Source organism: Hevea brasiliensis, chromosome 4 (genome assembly GCF_030052815.1).
Source record: "Hevea brasiliensis isolate MT/VB/25A 57/8 chromosome 4, ASM3005281v1, whole genome shotgun sequence".
NCBI lineage: Eukaryota > Viridiplantae > Streptophyta > Magnoliopsida > Malpighiales > Euphorbiaceae > Hevea > Hevea brasiliensis.
In genome coordinates, this window is record NC_079496.1 from 1,545,681 (window position 1) to 1,563,109 (window position 17,429).

The following is a 17,429-nucleotide window of genomic DNA, read 5'->3' on the forward strand; positions in this document are numbered from 1 at the left end:
CATTCAATGTTTTTCTCCTGTCTCGTTCTGAGAAAGTGAATTGTCGTTTGTAAATGCAGTCATTTTCCATGGAAAGGGCAAAATTGGGCCGTTGGGTGGTTGTGGCACCTGCAACACCACTGCTTAAAAGCATGGACACAATCTGCAAGCGGCTATAATTTGATTAGTAAATAATTATGCCTTAATTTAGTATAATACACTCAGTGTAGAGTATTTTCCATCAAAATATAAACTTGATGGCTCAATACAATCACAGGCCCATTTTATTACATGCACCTCTTTCAATGTGGAAACTGCAAAGTAGTCTAAGCCCCACTTAAGCAACAGAACAGAAGGCTCTGTCTGGGCAAGAGAAGAAAATATGGGGGAAGGGAAAATGAAACGTGGGATCCATTTTCCTCTCGTTTTCACTTTCTCCTCATTTTCCTCCATCTCCTAGACATAGCCTTAGTCTTGCCTTTGTTTACTTTTTCAGTTTCAGATCAATGTACAATGTGATACTGATACATCCCACGCTATAGAAAGCTGATAGTAACATTATACACCAGCAAAAATTTGCAAAGAAATTTCCTGAGTACAATCATTCGAAACTGGCCTCCCCAGCCTTTCATTATAGTGATTTTGCAGACAAGATTCTATGAACAATTTACTGATTCTCAAGGCAAAAAATGAAGCAATAATTTGAGCAATGAGATGAACAATCTTACAGACACAAGAACCCCCAGTAAATTGATGAGGGACTTAAATATGAACCGGAGTTGGAGAGAAAAAGTCATGTTCGGAATATTAAATTGCAATATATTTGACCCTCGACCTCCAACGTCTCCACCCATTTGAAGTCCAGCCATTTTATCCACCCCGCATCTACAATTTGATCCAACTTCAATCATAAAGCCGCTGTGCATACTTCTTCAGCTGTAGGCATCAAGACCGAAAGAAATCTACAACCACTTCATCAAGCAGACAACTATATATTTGGCCCTCAATGTCCGTTCCAAGTAAAAATGCATCAACTTCAAAGTCCAGCCATCTTCCGTATTGAGTGCTCATGTCCTTGTCCACAAGCTCATCCACCATGCAATCCCCCATGCCTTTCCATGCTGAGATCTCCTTTAGCACTTCTTCAGCTAGCCACTCTTTTCTTCTCACCATTGTCACCCCTTTGGTCCATGTTTTATATCCACCACCAACATACTGCCTACATCTTATGTCCAAACATTCATTCACACAGTCAAATAGTACCTTTCGCTCTAGCCTAGCCTCAACACCACCATTAACCAGTCCACCCTTTTGACTTTCCAGCCGGTTGAAGAGAAGTGGGCTAACGATCTCACGAGCCCAACCCAGTGCAAATTCCTGAAACATAAATTCCAGATTAAAGAGTATCTTCTGCACATATTCTATTTCCCACTTGGCTGAATTCACTAGTTCCGATGCAGGTAATGTATTTGCATGCTTTCCAGCTGCAGTACCAGTAGATTTTGAAGAAGCAGAATCTGATAAATCTTTATCAGCATCAACAGAATGAAACTTCTTTGAAGAACTTAAACCAAGAATTTCCTGAGCTTGAATGGACGAACATTGCTTGCTTCCTGCAAGTACGTTGGAAGCATTTATAAATTCTGGACTTGACAGCATATAATATGTAGAAAAAAATACTTTAAGAATTATTATAGGCAGCTCTCACCTTCAGCACTGCTACAATCCGTGCTGTCTAAAGAGCTGCTACTTTCAGTTGAAAAGGAAGGCTCAAGAACAGAGACTGGACTAGGATGTCTACAATCAAGCAGCTTTCTGGAATCGTTAGATTTGCTGCTGCGCTCTTCCATCTCATCAACACTCTAACATGTTAAAATTACATCAATTGCTTTAAGATGAAAGTATGCAAAAGTTAAATTTGATTACTGCATGAAAAAGGGCTTCAAATGACTTGAAGAACCAGGTAAAATTCAAAAGCAAGAAGCACATATATTATCAAATTAAAGAACCAGGTAAAATTCATTAAATTAAATAGCTTCATTATTCAAAAAATGAAAGAAAGCAAAAGTAAAGAGAGAGGCCAGCTACTGGGACCCAATCACTCAAAACACAAGATCTTGAATAGCTTTGCCTAAATGACTTCTCTCCAAGGAGTTTTCTCAGGTCTAGAATCACAGCATTGACATTCAAAATATGCAAGCACAAAAATATGTCTATGACTTGAAATAAACATAAACAAGTTCAAAAAAAAAAAAAAAAGAAAATAAAAAACTAGAAATACACAAGATCAATGTATCTAGAAGCAAAAGGTCAATAGCGAAACAACATATTTTTTTTTCACTAATAGTTAAAAATTCACAGTTGTGTACCTGAAACCTGTGTTTCAATCTGAGTGCCGTGGGATCAGTTGAGAATACATTAGAGCCACGGCTGCTACCCGATTTACTTCCTAGCAGCATATTTTGATCCTTGTTATCGACTGACCCTGGAGTAGTGTTGCCTGCATTAAGAGTGGGTGCCAGATCTTTCAAAAATGATGGAGAATTCAAAGTGGATCCTATTTTGACAGAATTGTGGTCGGAAGACTCCACGCTGTTAGTTAATTCTCTTAACTTCTCTTCCAAAAGAGTGCTCAAAGCATCTCCTCCTATCACATTATATCCCACTGAAGATAATTTAGTACCATCTGTGTCAAGCAACAACCTCTTGCCCTGATCATCCATGCAAACACTGCCACTTTTCTGTACTTGACCAGATGTTTCATAACCAGGCATATATCTCATCAAAGGAGCTGTAAATGTAAATGAAACAACATCCATTCCTTTCTTCTTGCTTTCTTCTGCCCAATTAAAATGCCTATCAATGGCTCTATTTGATTCAATTTCCTTCTGATTCTTGTCAATTAACATATTATCAACAATGTGATTTTTCTCAAGATGCAAGTTCCCATCAATTGATCGCTTCTTCCTAGGAATATTCTTTGTACTATAATTTGAAAGCCCCTTTTCACTATCTATTACATCTGAGCCCAACTTCCTGGTTCCAGTTTTGGAGCCAACATTTTTAATGGAAGTTTTGTTCCGCAGAGAAGAAGAAGAATTCCCAGTCACAGCCTTTCTTCCCTGCAAGTGAGAACCTGCTGACTTTGAAGGCTTGTCTTTTTCCATATGGCAATTTTGTTTCTGATTGTTCGGCCTGAGCACTCCAGAAGCATTATGCATGTAAGATTTTTTCAGCAAACTCTTCTGCATATTCAGTTGACCTTTGAAGGTCTGGCTAGACATAACCTCACTGTGGTCTTTGTCGCTTACCAAGCCTCGACTGCCACTTGAATTCAAACTTTCTCTTTTCTGAACATTGACCTTTGCTTGGATTGCAAGTGAGATGGACTTTCCCTTATTTTTTAAACCAGAAGAACCTTCTTCTATCTCGGGAAAAGCCCTGAAAGATGTTGTATCCACTGAACCATTCCAGCTTTTGTTCAAAGACTGTCCCTTAAGATACTTGGCAGCATTTGACTCAACTGGTCTTCTAGTAGAAGGTTCAGCAAATCTGGGTGTTTTATTAGGAGCTTCCACTTTTTCTTTTAAATTTCGAGCTTTCAGAGATGCTGCTGAGGGCCCAACCAGTGGCATTTTTTGTGCAACCACCAGTTTTTCTTTAAGATCGCGAACTTTCAAGGGAACTGAAGGAGATCCAACCATAGGAATTTTGGCCTTAGCAGTAGCTTGTGGACAAGGTTCAATAATTCTTCCAGCTGCTTCCATTATGTGAGCAGCAGTTTTACTTGGAATGAAGCCAGGACTCTTAATAGGCGATAAAAGTTTATGATGTGTAATTGGAATTGATTTAGCAGATTTTGGAGGCAAAATTTCAGTTTGAAACTTTTCAATAGGTCTACTTAACACCTTCTGAGGCTTTGAGTTTAGAAGGTTCTGCAGAGGGCCATCCTCCTTATTGAGCAGATTCCTAGAGTACATGATTTGATGGTCATGATAATATTCAAAATGTTTCCTCTGCTGAGAAGCCTCCCTAAGAGATTGAGTATCCAAAAATAGGATAGAGTTTGGCTCAGAAGAACTGGATGTTGGCAGAGAATCCAATCCCATAAGCCTGGCTACTACTCCAGGGGCTCTAGCTCCACATCCATCATCATCTGTTACTGATGAAGCACAACTATAATCACTACTCCCTCTAATACTTGATCCTGCTCCAGTTTCATCCTCATCCATCTGTAAATGTTACAGCAACTTAGATACATCATCTAACAAAATATTCAATAACAAGATAAAAATAAAAGATAACAAAATGTCTGACCAGCTGAAGCCGAGTCATTGGCAAGTTCCCATCACTCCTCTTTCCTTGTTTTGAATGCACTATAAAGAAAGAGAAAACAAACCCATAATCAACCATGAAGAGGCTAACATATCCTTTTTATATTAGAAACACATAACAGTACTTATACCTGGTAAATCTGATTTGCTTGAGAACAACTTCTTCCGAGATTTTGCTGTCCAGTCAAACAGCTGGAAAAAACCACCTACATAACCTCCTCCACTTTTTGAGCCTTCTTTCTCAACCCCCATTTTCTAAAGAAAAAGATAATGCTCGGTCTATGAGCCAAAAAAATGAGACGAATGAGGAACTCTGTCCATCTGCAACTCGATTAACCAAAAAACATGTTCATTTTCCAAATCAATGCATAAAATTGCATTACTTTATGCATTGATTTAGAGACTTCAAATCATTGTACAAACTCATTAATTAGCATTTTTTTTAAGACCATATGTTTGCATTCCTACATTGGCATCATATACTAGGACGACCTTGAACTTTTCATCCCTCATTAGATTTTCTTCAGGGGAAATCATTGATATGGCACTGAATAAGTGGAGTAGTTCTATAAAAGCATGTTTCAAATTTGATTTAAATTAACTCTCCAATTAATTCTTGTGATTGGACTTTTAAAACCCACTCTCCATTAAAATAAAATTCTATTACCTGAGAACACTCCAACAGCCTCTGAAAAACTTCAGAAACTGAACATGGTCAAATCAATCAGGCTATAAATACAAAATTATGACCTATTACATTACACTAAGTTAATGCTATTGTCATCACCACTGCCGTTAGTGATGACCGCATCACCACAGCCACCTCAACCTGCACCAGATCATCACTGCCACTTGTAATCCCTAAACCTCTAACACTGACATAAAGCCAACTACAGCACTGCAATCACCAAGACTTAGCTCTCGATTACCACCATGCTGTGACAACCACTGTGTCCTACCCCATAAGAGTGCTGCCCGCCACTTTTGATGTGATAATCTCCGTTCAACTCATTATTTTTGCAATTTCTCTTTTATCTCAACACCCTAATCTGCCATAAATCTTTGATCTTTGATTTGCCTCATCTTGATTAACCTCATATTTGTTGAATTTTCAACATCATTTGATTAAATTAATTGCATTGCTCCCAATTTACAAAACGAAATAAACAAATTCTAGCCAGAATTTGAGAATAGCCTAAACAGAAAACAAATTGAATAAAATTACTTCTTTCACAGCATCTAACAAAGTTGTTGAAGCAAGTAGCACCAATGCACTAACGTAAGTCTAGTGCAGATTTCAATTTTCTCCATCAGATGCAGCATTTTCTCAACAATCAAACAGGTGCCCCATATAGTAACAGATTAGAATAACCAACCAGAACCCAGAAAAGCATTTAAAGTCAAAAAAACAAAATAAATGACACCCTCATTTCAGCGTTCGTGTTCTACAAAACGAACAGAAATCACGTCCAATCTAATCTTATATCCAAAATAATTAGAAAACCCAAAAATTGAAAGAAAATTCAAAACTTACATGTAAACAATGAGAGGGAAACCAGATAAAGCCTGAGGATCCTCCTGTCCTCCTCTCTTCCCTTCACTGTGCCTCTCCAATAAATGCAACCAATATTTGGGAGTTAGGGTTTACGCTGATAGATAAATAGAGAAAACCCCAATGATCAAAACCAAGTAATTAATAATTTTGCAGAGATTTACGAGAGAAAGTGAAGATTTTTAGGTAAGAGAGATGAAAGAAAGCGAAGAGTGAGTGTATGCAGTTCAAATGCATTAAATAAAACTCTTTTTTTTTTTTTGGTTTATTATTTAAAGTTAAAAGTTATAACGTCTCTTTGGAAGAAAGGAGGGATTTCAAATATCCAAACAAGGAACTTCTCCACTTGGCTGGGTAGTTAGTGATAAAGCTACGATGCGCTGCACACAGCACAGGCGTTAATCAATAGAGACGTGGCAGTGGGGTGAATATTAGCGTCTCAACACAAGACGTGTCAATTGCTGAATTGGGGAGTGTACAATTTATATGCACTTGAAAAATATTTTGAAAATTTCTTAAATAATTTGAATCATATAGATAAATTGTGGAGTGTGCTTATTATTCATTAAAAAAATTTAATTATTTTTTAAATTTAAAAATATAAGACCCATAATTTTGTGTTTATATATATATTATGATTATATAATAATTTATTATTATGTGAAATTAATTTTTTATATTATAAAAATAACTTATTTTTTATAAAAAAAAAATATTATTTTTATGCGCATAAAAAAATATTCTTTATATCTTCTCCCAAAAGACTTTTTGCTTGGATTAGATGATTAACAGTTAAACAATAAAAACCTCAATTTATATTAAATTCTGTCAGAAAGGAAAAGCACATTAATTTGGAAAAAATGAAAATCATATTGTTTCTTTCCAGAATTGCTAGTATCCATGCACAAGAGAACACCACTTGTTCTTGAACCAGCGAAAGCTCTCCCTTAAAGATGCCTTCATTTTGCCTTCAACGGCATAGGACTTGTACTTGGCAACTCGCCGTTGCCTCTTCACTTCAGGGTCGTTAAAACTCCATGACGAGGAATACGTGTTTGCTTTCTTATTCTGATTCCAGGTAGATCCTGTTGATTTTGAATATCTATGGGAGCGACGAGGAGGAGGAGGAGGAGGAGGAGGAAGAGGAGGTTCCACTTTTGTCACCGAGGTTTTAACCTGATCTCCTAGAGAACCGCTGCGGGGTCTGTCTTCAAACTTCTTGTCTTCGTTGTAATGCCTCCAGCGAGCTTCCCTGAACTCTTCCATGTCTTTCAGACTTTTCTGCCAGGTTGATGTTGCCACAAAGAGACAGAGAAAGAGAAAGAATGGGTATACGTTGTGGAGGTTTTTTCAGAGACTCATTTGCCGAAGAGAGACGAAGAAATGATGAAATGGGTGCAAGCTTTTATGGTTATCTTGTCATTTTATTGTTCTTCAGGGTAGTGATACTAATTTGTGAGGGGGAAATTAAAAGGGTATTTTGTGATAATTAATTAAAGAAACAGCGAAATAATGCAGGGTGGAGTTTAGATAATTATGAGATGAGATGTTCTATTTTTGTTCTACAATCTGTTTTTGTTTGATGAGATATATTAATTGTTGCCTATAATTACGTTTAAGCTCTCACTATGCTAACTTAAATTATGAGAGAAAATGGTAGGGAAATTAGCTTTCAAACCCCTTTCGATTCTTGGCATAATTTCGGGCCAATTACTACGATAGATTTTGCTATTCAACAGCTGACGTTTGTCTTATATCTAATATAAGCTCGATATTGTATAAGAATAAAATTAATATTTTTAAAATTAAGAATTTAAGTTGAATATGAAATGTGAATGAATGGGTTATACAAGGGTAAATGTTATGTTAAAATTGTTATAACTTTTTTATTATTAACTCGTGTGTACGTGTATTTTATATATTAAAAAAAATTAAATTGTACATGCACGGATGAAATTTTTTTTTTAAAAGAAATGCTTCATACCTTTAATCATTTTTTAGAATAAATGGTTTTTAAGGAAAATAATTCAATTAAATTTTTACACAATCATACTTAGATCCTTTTTAGTTCAAATTTATCGTAAAATTTATTTTATCTATAAATAAATTCTATGATAAAATTTATTTATAAATAAATTTTTTTATTTGATAAATTTTATATTGAATATTTAATTTATTTTAAATAAAATAAATTTTATGCTTAGAATAAATAAAATAAAATAAAATGATATATAATAAGATGATATTTTTATCGCTTGATTTAAATTTAAAATTTATTCATAAATTTTATTAATTTTGATAAAATTTGATTTAGTTATAATAAATTCAATTGAATTTATTGTTAAGAATACTAAATAAATTTTAATTTAAACTAAATACTAAAATTATAGATTTATAAATAAATTTTATGAAATTTATTTGTACCAAACATAATTTTAAATTTAATTTTTTTAAATTAAAAAAAAAATATTTTTAATTTTAAACATAAAAATTAATAAAAAAATCAATTAAATACATTCTTATAAAATAAGATCTCGAAAAGACAAGCAAGTCAAATCCAATATTATACTTTAGTTGAAACAAAATCAGGCTCATAGTTTAAGCCCATACTAGATAGGCTAAAAAAGCCCTAACAAAGAGAACTAAAGGTCAAAGGCCCAAAACTAGCCAACCCTAATTTATTGGTTGTCTCACACGAGCGTGACCTAAAAGCTATGGCAACACCATCATCGAGCAAGATGGGATCCATGCAAGGCCATTCCGAGGGAGATGAAGACAACACAAAGAAAGTATAGCTACATCTACAGCTATAAACAATAGAGAAATCCAAGATACAAATTGTTAGCTACAACTAGATATATACTTAATTCATATGCTCCCTCATTCATATGAAAAGCGAATTCACTACTCTTTTTATTCTATTTATATGGGAGATCCATTATTATATAAGTAATTGAACACTAAGTTTACATGCTTTACCTTGAGTTGAGGGAGCACACAAATTTAATAATAGGCTCAATTTAAAAAGTGATTAGGCCCAATTTCTCTCCGGTTTCCATTGTATTGTGCAGTCACAGAGAAACAATCAACGTGCGCTACAGGTGCAAATAATAATATTTTTTCTTACCTAAAAATAATATTTTTTCTTACCTAAAAATAATATATTAATTATATTTTTACTATTAAATATATAATATTATTTTTATAAAAATATTATTATTTATATATATATTTTTTTCATAATTATTATATTTTTTCTTAATTTAACATTATTTTATAAAAAATTTTACAAATAAATCAAAACAATCTTATTTTATTTTAAATATAAAATCCACCCCAACTATCGGGCCCACTGAAATTAAAACAGGTCCCACCTTACTGATCCAACGGAGGAGGACCGGAGCACAGTGCGCTCAATAATTTCATGTATCCATGTGGCGCACGATAGCCCTTTATCGCTTGGAACAGTTATCGTTCTCCTTAGGATGCGCGTTGCTCCCCTCTGCACACTCTCTCTCTCTAGCATCCCCGCCAGTTTCATGTGTTCTTCGCCTTTCTTTAAATTGGGGGTTGGTTATTGACCGTTAAACCGGCTTTTCAGGTATGAATTCTTTGCTAGTATGATATGATGTTTATTAGGGATCCTACGCAATTATTGCATACAGATTTGTAGAAAAGTTTGCTTCTTTCTTTTGGTTTTATCTTTTTGGGTTGATTGCGATTTGAGTGTTTTGATGGGATTAGAGAGCTTAATGAGATAAGTGGATTTGAGGATAATTTTTTTGGGTGTCATTTTTAACCTCTTTTGATCCATTTTTGTCCTGACCAAATAGCACCTCTCTTTTTGTTCTATGTGTAATGGGTACTGGAAAAGAACCAGTGATTGATGTGGAAAAGGACAGTGGTTGTCTCTCTTGAGAGAGGAGTGCTCTATTCTATGAAACTTGGATGATGAATGAAATCACCACTTGTTTTAGCTTACGGTTTTACTAAGGAGGTTGTTTCTATGATTTTGCAAGGAGGTAAGGGGATCTCGTTGGCCTAAATTATGCAAAGAAGGGTAACATGTAAGCAAGTGTTTGGACTTTGATAAGGAAGAAGAAGACGACTGTACTAGCTGCATCTAATGCTAATTACACACTCAAGTGAAAACATTATGTTGGAACTAGCAAGAATTTGTGAAAATATGCTATCTAAATCTCTAAAATTGATGACTGACATAACTGAGAATAGAGTAATCACAAATTCTGATAATGTGAATCACAAGTCTGTAATTGATCTTGATCAGCTAATATTAAACAAATGATATGTAAATGATTAATAGAAGTGATGGGTCATGGAAGTCTGATTTGTAGGGTAATAGATGGATCTTTGATAGAACTAAGAATCACAAATTATCATGTGTAGGCAGACTTTCCTGTAGTGACTTTTGCTTAAGATTCACTTGCATACACTCTTATGTTTTAGTTTAATATTTCCTGCATGCTTTAAAGTGTAACTAAAGTTTGAAAAATGCTTCCTTTAAAATTTAAAAATAAAAAATCAATATTATCAACTGTTGTCTGCAGGTCTAATATCTGTATTTTTAAAAAAAAAAAAAAAAAACTGGTGAAAGAATGTCAGACGGAACAAGTATGGTGATGGAGTCTTCTGAAAATGGGACAGATATTTCCCAAGACGATACTGGCAACATGGAAGAAATACCTGAAGATACAATATTGTTGCGACAAACTTCTGTGAACCTTGTTCCATTTATTGGCCAAAGATTTGTATCTCAAGATGCTGCTTATGAATTTTATTGCAGTTTTGCGAAGCAATGTGGCTTTTCAATTAGACGTCATCGTACTCGTGGAAAGGACGGTGTTGGTAGAGGAGTTACAAGAAGAGATTTCACTTGCCATCGTGGTGGTTATCCACAGATGAAACCATCTGAAGATGGTAAGATGCAAAGGAATCGCAAGTCATCGCGTTGTGGCTGTCAGGCATATATGCGCATTGTGAAGCGGGCAGATTTTGATGTCCCTGAATGGCGTGTTACAGGCTTTAGCAACATCCACAACCATGAATTGTTAAAATCAATTGAAGTGCATCTCCTTCCTGCCCATTGCACCATATCTCCAGATGACAAGAGTCGGATTTGCATGTTTGCAAAAGCTGGAATGTCAGTGAGACAGATGTTACGATTGATGGAGCTAGAGAAAGGTGTGAAGCTAGGTTGTTTACCATTTACTGAAATAGATGTGAGAAACTTACTACAATCTATCAGAAATGTCAATCGAGATAATGATGCCATTGATCTTATTGCAATGTGCAAGAAAATGAAGGATGAAGATCATAACTTCAAATATGACTTCAAAATAGATGGCAATAATAGGTTGGAGCATATTTCATGGTCTTATGCTTCATCTGTCCAATTATATGAAGCCTTTGGTGATGCAGTTGTTTTTGACACAACCAACCGTTTGGATGCCTATGATATGATATTAGGCATGTGGCTTGGGGTGGACAATCATGCAATGACTTGCTTCTTCGGTTGTGTACTGCTACGTGATGAAAATATGGAGTCTTTTTCCTGGGCACTGAAGGTAATAATCTTGTGAGAATGTATCTGGCAAGTTGATCCCAAAACACTAGCATGTTTTCTATGAGGTGTGAGTAGTTATGTGATTCGACCCAAAACCTGCTTGGGCTTTCCCTTCCAATGTGGTGGTTAATTTTGAATGGTGTGCACAATAAAGCTTCTGTCATAAGAAAGAATTCATATATGATTGTGTTCTGGACTTTGTAGTCCCACAGTAGTTCTTACTTCTTATGCATGTTGCACTTATCAGATGTTTGATGAAGTCATATATGGTCTAAATTCAATGATAAAAGACTCTGCCATTTATTATTTTTATGAAATTTTAATTGTAATCACCTTTTCTCTGGTCAAGTCTTGGTACTACCCAGTTTTCCAACTCTATCTAATACTTTTTATATTTATGCAGGCATTTGTGGACTTCATGAATGGAAAGGCTCCTCAAACTATTATGACTGATCAAAATATATGGCTGAAGGAGGCTATTGCAATTGAAATGCCAGAAACTAAACAGGCCTTTTGTATTTGGCACATCATTGCTAAATTCTCAGATTGGTTTTCCATGCTGCTTGGGTCATGTTATGATGACTGGAAAGCTGAGTTTGTCCGACTCTATAATCTTGAGTTTGTGGAAGATTTTGAGGAAGGATGGAAAGAAATGGTCATCAAATATGGGCTTCATGCTAATAAGCACATTGCTAGTTTGTATGCACTGCGGACATACTGGGCTTTGTCGTATTTGAGGCATTACTTTTTTGCAGGAATGATGAACACTTGTCAGTCTGAATCTATTAATGCTTTCATTCAACGGTTTTTGAGTGCACAATCACAATTAGATTGTTTTGTTAAGCGAGTGCGTAACCTTCCTTCTATTTCCTTTCATTATTTTATTGATTTTGACAAACTAAAATTGCAATTATCCATTTTGCAGGTGGCTGAAATTATTGATTTAAGTAATTGTACTGGAGTCAGGGCAGAGACTCAACGAAAAACACAAAAAGTTTACCTCAAAACAGGTTCACCGATCGAATCACAAGCAGCCTCTGTTCTTACTCCATATGCCTTTAATAAGCTCCAAGAGGAGCTTGTGCTAGCACCACAGTATGCGTCTTTTCCGATAGATGAATATTGTTACCAAGTCAGACACCATACTCAGGTATCTGGGGGGTGCAAAGTCGTTTGGGATCCTTGTCAAGAGCATATCAGTTGTAGCTGCAATCAGTTTGAATTTCTAGGCATCCTTTGTAGGCATGTTCTCCGTGTCCTATCAACCAATAACTGTTTTCACATTCCAGACCAATTTTTGCCTACCCGATGGTGTGATGTTAGTTTGTCATCCAATACAAGAGTGCATTCTGAAAGGATTCAGTTACTAGAATCCATGGTGTCAACATTTGTGACAGAATCAATTGAAACAGAGGAACGCCTTGATGTTGCATGTGAGCAAATTGCTATGGTATTATCTCATATTAAGGATCTTCCTAGGCAAACACATTGTGAGAATGCCTACAATTGCCCATCTGAGTCATTGATTCTACCAAATGAAGGTGCTGATGGAATAGTTCAGACTGTAGCAATTGGAAATCCTCATGATACTATTAGTCTAGGAAAACTAAAAGAGAGAAGGCCCAGAGATGGAAATGATATATCCAGAAAGCGAAGGCATTATTCTGGTCCTTGCTGTGGGCAGTTTGGACATGATGCATCAGATTGTCCAATTATGGGAAGTGATCATTTGAATGGTGATGAACTAGGATACATATAGACCAGGATAATGATGGTGTAGTTGGTATAAGAAGTGATTGCATTACATTAGATAGTCTTTGTTCATTCCAGTTTTACATTTTTTGTCCTTCCAATTTTCATTATACAAAAATTTAAAGCACTCTTCACTGAGAAAAAACATCTAGATATTTATGGCATGCATTTTTTAATTTTTTTTCAGTTTCTTTTAACATTTGAGACATAGCATGTCCACATGCAAAATTCGTGATTAGTTGACCTTGCAAATGAATCCCCCTTGTCCTCCCCCTTCTAAAAGAAAAAAACGATCATGGCATTGATAGGCAGGTTGAATTTGTGCATACAGTGAACTTATGCAAAAATGGAAAAAGTTAATTGCAGTTAGATTCTCCTTTATCAAGAACTCACCATGTTATATGAGATTCCTTTGTTAGCCTCATCTCTGGCTTTTGTTTTCTAATATTACTCTTGGCTCAGTGGTTTTATTATGCTTTACTAGACCCATAAATCTTGACTTGCTGTGAATTAGGAAATCGTGATGTCTGTGGGTTACTTGATTACAGGTGTGTATTTGCCACCTGGATTATCCTGGAGAATATTTGATGTTTCATGTTTTTTCTGATAGTAAACTCAATGTGGTCTCCCCGCAACTACAATTAGAATCAAAATTCTACTTTTCTAACATGCATCATGTAGTTGCTATTTTAATGCAAATTGCATGTTAAATGGTTTTAGTAATAATACTGCACATGCTATTTACAGATTTGGAATCTTGTTAGATTCTATACTTTCACTTTAACAAATCCAGATTGGATCTTATGTTCTGCATTTCTTTCTGTCAATACAAGCAACAACAGATATTTTTACATGCTAAATAATACAAGACCTATACCTCTGCCTACCTATTCATCAGCCAAAGAAACCTTGCTTAGCCTGCTTGGCGACAATCTTGCACCATTGTTGACAGTTTTTCTGCCCTTCACCCGATGATTGTGTGACCCAAAAAGTGCTCTCTGTGCCAGTGCTTTCTCAAAATTAGAGTTGCCTGCACCTTTCATGTTGGGCTTTTTATCTGCTACAGTAGCTTGTTTGTTGCTGGTGCAAGCATCCAGATCCACAACAATGGCCTTGTCAGAAGCCATATGTTCCAGAATGCGCTGCAATTCAGATTGTGGAATTGATAAGGCTATCAAGATAGGTGAGAATGGTATTGGTAAGTGTTTATGGTTTTATAGAATTATGCTATGAGATTGTTAATTATGCATGAGGCATTGGGAAACTATTAAAGAATATGTAGGAAGAAAGTGGCGGTTATGGGTGAAGACATGTTTGTGGGGTGCAGAGCGAATCGACTTGTAAAATTCTTACTCATGGAATAAGTTTTCTAATCTTCTTGGTTAAGTAAGAAAAGATGCACCATGGCTATTTTCTATCCGTTGTTTGTTGGTTCTAAGTGTTCTTAAGAGAATATTGATATTAATCATGGGATGCCTTTTTTACATGCTTTTGTAGTTAATTGGTAGAAAAGATAATTGTGAGAATATTTATAAAAGGCCATGTTTTACCTTTTGCCGATTGTACAACAAATGAAAAAAAAAAACATAAAGAGAAACATAATGGAGTGCATGAATTGACTAGTTGAATTTTAGGTCAACCCTATGCTCTAGCTCAACTTCGTTCATTTCATGTATGCATACATATACATGAGGAGATTAAACAGAGAAGTTCAGATAGTGTATTGTGCGCATGGAGTTCAATGGATAGCATGTTTCTGGAGGATCTGCAATTGATTTTATATATATATATATATGTATATATAAGGTCATTTAGCTTTGATGGAATTCAAATTTAAGACCTTACAAATCTGGAGCATGGCCTTGCAGATGACTCTAGAGCTTGTTGCTTGAAGGAGTTTCTGGTGAAGTCACCACCGCCAGAGCCTTTCCCATTATACAGGTGTAGGAAATTGACTTATACAGTGCAGGTAGTTTCACAATTTATCAGGGCAGCATACGCATAATGCAAAACGGCATCCAAGATTCTTCATGTGTCAACTTTTCTGTCATTTGTTCTTTTCTAACCCTGGATTTTCCATCATAGCGAAAAGACTCAACTTTGGTGCTATAGCGCCTTTCAATGTCAATTGTTGAGGGATTAATAATATAATGATGGTGTTGCCGACAATAATGCCAACCGTCCATTTCTTTTTTTATTCTCTTTCACTTTTTTTTGTCATTTTAGGCCGGTCCATTCTTAAAATTTCGCAACGTACCCACAAAAATTTGGTCAACCTACTAATTCTTTATTGGACCCAGATGCCATCTTATCTCTCTCTCTCTCTCTCTCTCTCTCTCTCTCTCCCCGCCTGGAATCACACTTTGCCTTTGTTGTGGTTGTACCAAGCTGTGGAGTGTGGATAGTTTTGTTCAAGGATCTATTCCATTTTGCTTCTATGGGGAACTTTAATTGAGAATTAGTTTCGTGTATCAAGCTTCTGATAAATTACCATCGTACGAGCGAATTGCATCTGGTTCTTGATAATATCTCATTTTTTTTTAAGTTGATGAGTTGGATGAGATCAGTCTTATAATGAGATTCAAATTATAGAATTAAAATATAAATTAGTCATTGGATAAGTGTATGCCTTATTCTATCAGGAACTTTTGAGAGCAGATAATTTAACAGAATATTAAAATACACTTTGGGCCCAAGAAGAAGAAAAAATTGATGGAGGAGAGATAGTTCGCGGGTCTGCCATTTGCAATTTCTTGCTTCATTATGCCTACTTTAAAGCGAAATCTCGAGAGCCAGCCAACAGTCCGCGGGAATGCTTGACCCTAAAGTCCAGAGCCTGAGAATCTTTGGCCTTTAAGAAACCTTTGTTCCAAGCAATTCCGCAATTTTACATCCTTCTATCAATGGATTTTAGGCACAAAGCCCCCATGGGTTTCCTCCCTGTTAAACTCTTTCAGGACTTCAGGACTCAACCATGCAACAAAGAAAAGCAATCGCACATGCTGATCTTGCACCAGGTCCTGGATGCACAGATTTGGGTAGCAAAACAGCTGCCTTCCTATTGGTCCTTACCATTCTCTGTGGTCTTTTTTCCTTCATTCTTTGTCTCTTTGCAGAAGCCATGCGTTCCCGGTTAAAAAACACTTTGGATCCCTTTGCAAATTGTGAAGGATTACGCTTGACATATTAACTTGGATACCAATTTAGAACACAAATTCTATTAATTTTCTGGTCAGGTGACATGGATTCCTGGAGATGTTAAAAGGGAATGCCGAGAACTACGAATGTATATACAGTGGCAGTGGCACAACACCATTATTAGGTGATGTTGTTGCATTCGTGGGACTTGCAGTGGCCATGGTAGTGGAACACATGTACGTGTTGATTGCAATAAGTAGAGCACCTCCTTCAGTTTTGGTTACCTGGGACCCCAATTCTGCTCCTGCCAAGTCCATAACTTGGCAAGCAGGTTTTTTCTATGTTGCAAATTGGTATATATATGACGAACCCTTTCTTTAAAAATTTCTTTTTCAGATTTTTAAATTATTATCCATCCTAATTAGAGTGGATACATTCATTTTAATAAATTCACTTACTATGATAAAATTTTATCACAAATTACTAACGTTTAATTACAATTCACTGTTAATCAGGATAAAATACACTTGAAAATAATATGATTTGTTGCAGGCTGCGCTTTGCTGTTGGGGAAATCTTACTGTTAATCGGATTGAGTGTGGAATCAGGGCACCTGAGGAATTGCTCTAGGCCAAGACCGAGTTGCCTCACCATCAAACAAGGCCTGTTCTCTGCCGCTGGAGTCTTTTCATTACTAAAAGTGTTTCTTGCTTCTGGGTTATACTTGACAGCATTGCGTGCACAGAGACTATCCCAAGAGCATGAAAACCTGCAGCGACAAATACCTGAAGCCTCCGCCTTATATGCTTCTCGCCACCTTCTCCTTCGCATCAAATTTCTGCAAGGGAGAATCCTATTGCTAGAGAGAGTCATCAGATTTTACAGACGCCATTCGTAGACCCACCAGCTTTTACCAGGAACGTGAGTTTAGTGTAAAGCAAGGAAATTGAAGACAGGTGCACTTCACTTTCGTTTTTGTTTCCATTGTTACCGTAATCAAACAAATCAGCATATTCTGTTTTCAAGTAGTCGCAAAGGGTTTGGTTTTAGTCTGATTTTTAAGGGTTTGGTTCAAATTTTAAAATTTTTA

General features: G+C 35.9%; 4 protein-coding genes across 8 annotated transcripts; 2 read left to right on the plus strand and 2 right to left on the minus strand.

Moving 5' to 3' along the window:
• Positions 1-516: 516 nt before the first annotated feature.
• Positions 517-6,113, minus strand: LOC110666105 (uncharacterized). 4 transcript variants are annotated; one of them, XM_021826484.2, is made up of 7 exons: positions 5,848-6,113; positions 4,445-4,592; positions 4,297-4,355; positions 2,349-4,211; positions 1,688-1,841; positions 1,473-1,592; positions 517-1,356 (listed from the first exon to the last, which is right to left on the minus strand). In XM_021826484.2, exons 2-7 carry the CDS (start codon positions 4,563-4,565, stop codon positions 1,331-1,333), a joined length of 2,343 nt encoding a protein of 780 aa, XP_021682176.2. In that variant the 5' UTR covers positions 4,566-4,592; positions 5,848-6,113; the 3' UTR covers positions 517-1,330. The 4 variants fall into 4 exon arrangements, with proteins under 4 accessions (XP_021682176.2, XP_021682174.2, XP_021682172.2 ...); XM_021826482.2 differs by having other exon boundaries at positions 517-1,592; positions 4,445-4,568; positions 5,848-6,111; XM_021826480.2 differs by having other exon boundaries at positions 517-1,592; positions 5,848-6,111.
• A 643-nt stretch (positions 6,114-6,756) lies between these two features.
• On the minus strand, positions 6,757-7,131 carry LOC131179092 (uncharacterized). Its single transcript, XM_058144805.1, has one exon. The coding sequence runs from the start codon at positions 7,129-7,131 to the stop codon at positions 6,757-6,759; it is 375 nt and encodes a 124-aa protein (XP_058000788.1).
• Positions 7,132-9,270: 2,139 nt separating this feature from the next.
• On the plus strand, positions 9,271-14,685 carry LOC110633058 (protein FAR1-RELATED SEQUENCE 11). 2 transcript variants are annotated; one of them, XM_021781506.2, is made up of 4 exons: positions 9,271-9,466; positions 10,434-11,450; positions 11,853-12,296; positions 12,375-14,685. In XM_021781506.2, exons 2-4 carry the CDS (start codon positions 10,482-10,484, stop codon positions 13,206-13,208), a joined length of 2,247 nt encoding a protein of 748 aa, XP_021637198.2. In that variant the 5' UTR covers positions 9,271-9,466; positions 10,434-10,481; the 3' UTR covers positions 13,209-14,685. The 2 variants fall into 2 exon arrangements, with proteins under 2 accessions (XP_021637198.2, XP_058000915.1); XM_058144932.1 differs by having other exon boundaries at positions 9,274-9,466; positions 10,670-11,450.
• Positions 14,686-16,456: 1,771 nt separating this feature from the next.
• Positions 16,457-17,237, plus strand: LOC110633041 (uncharacterized). Its single transcript, XM_021781487.2, has 2 exons — positions 16,457-16,692; positions 16,892-17,237. Exons 1-2 carry the CDS (start codon positions 16,457-16,459, stop codon positions 17,235-17,237), a joined length of 582 nt encoding a protein of 193 aa, XP_021637179.2.
• The last annotated feature ends 192 nt before the right edge of the window (positions 17,238-17,429 follow it).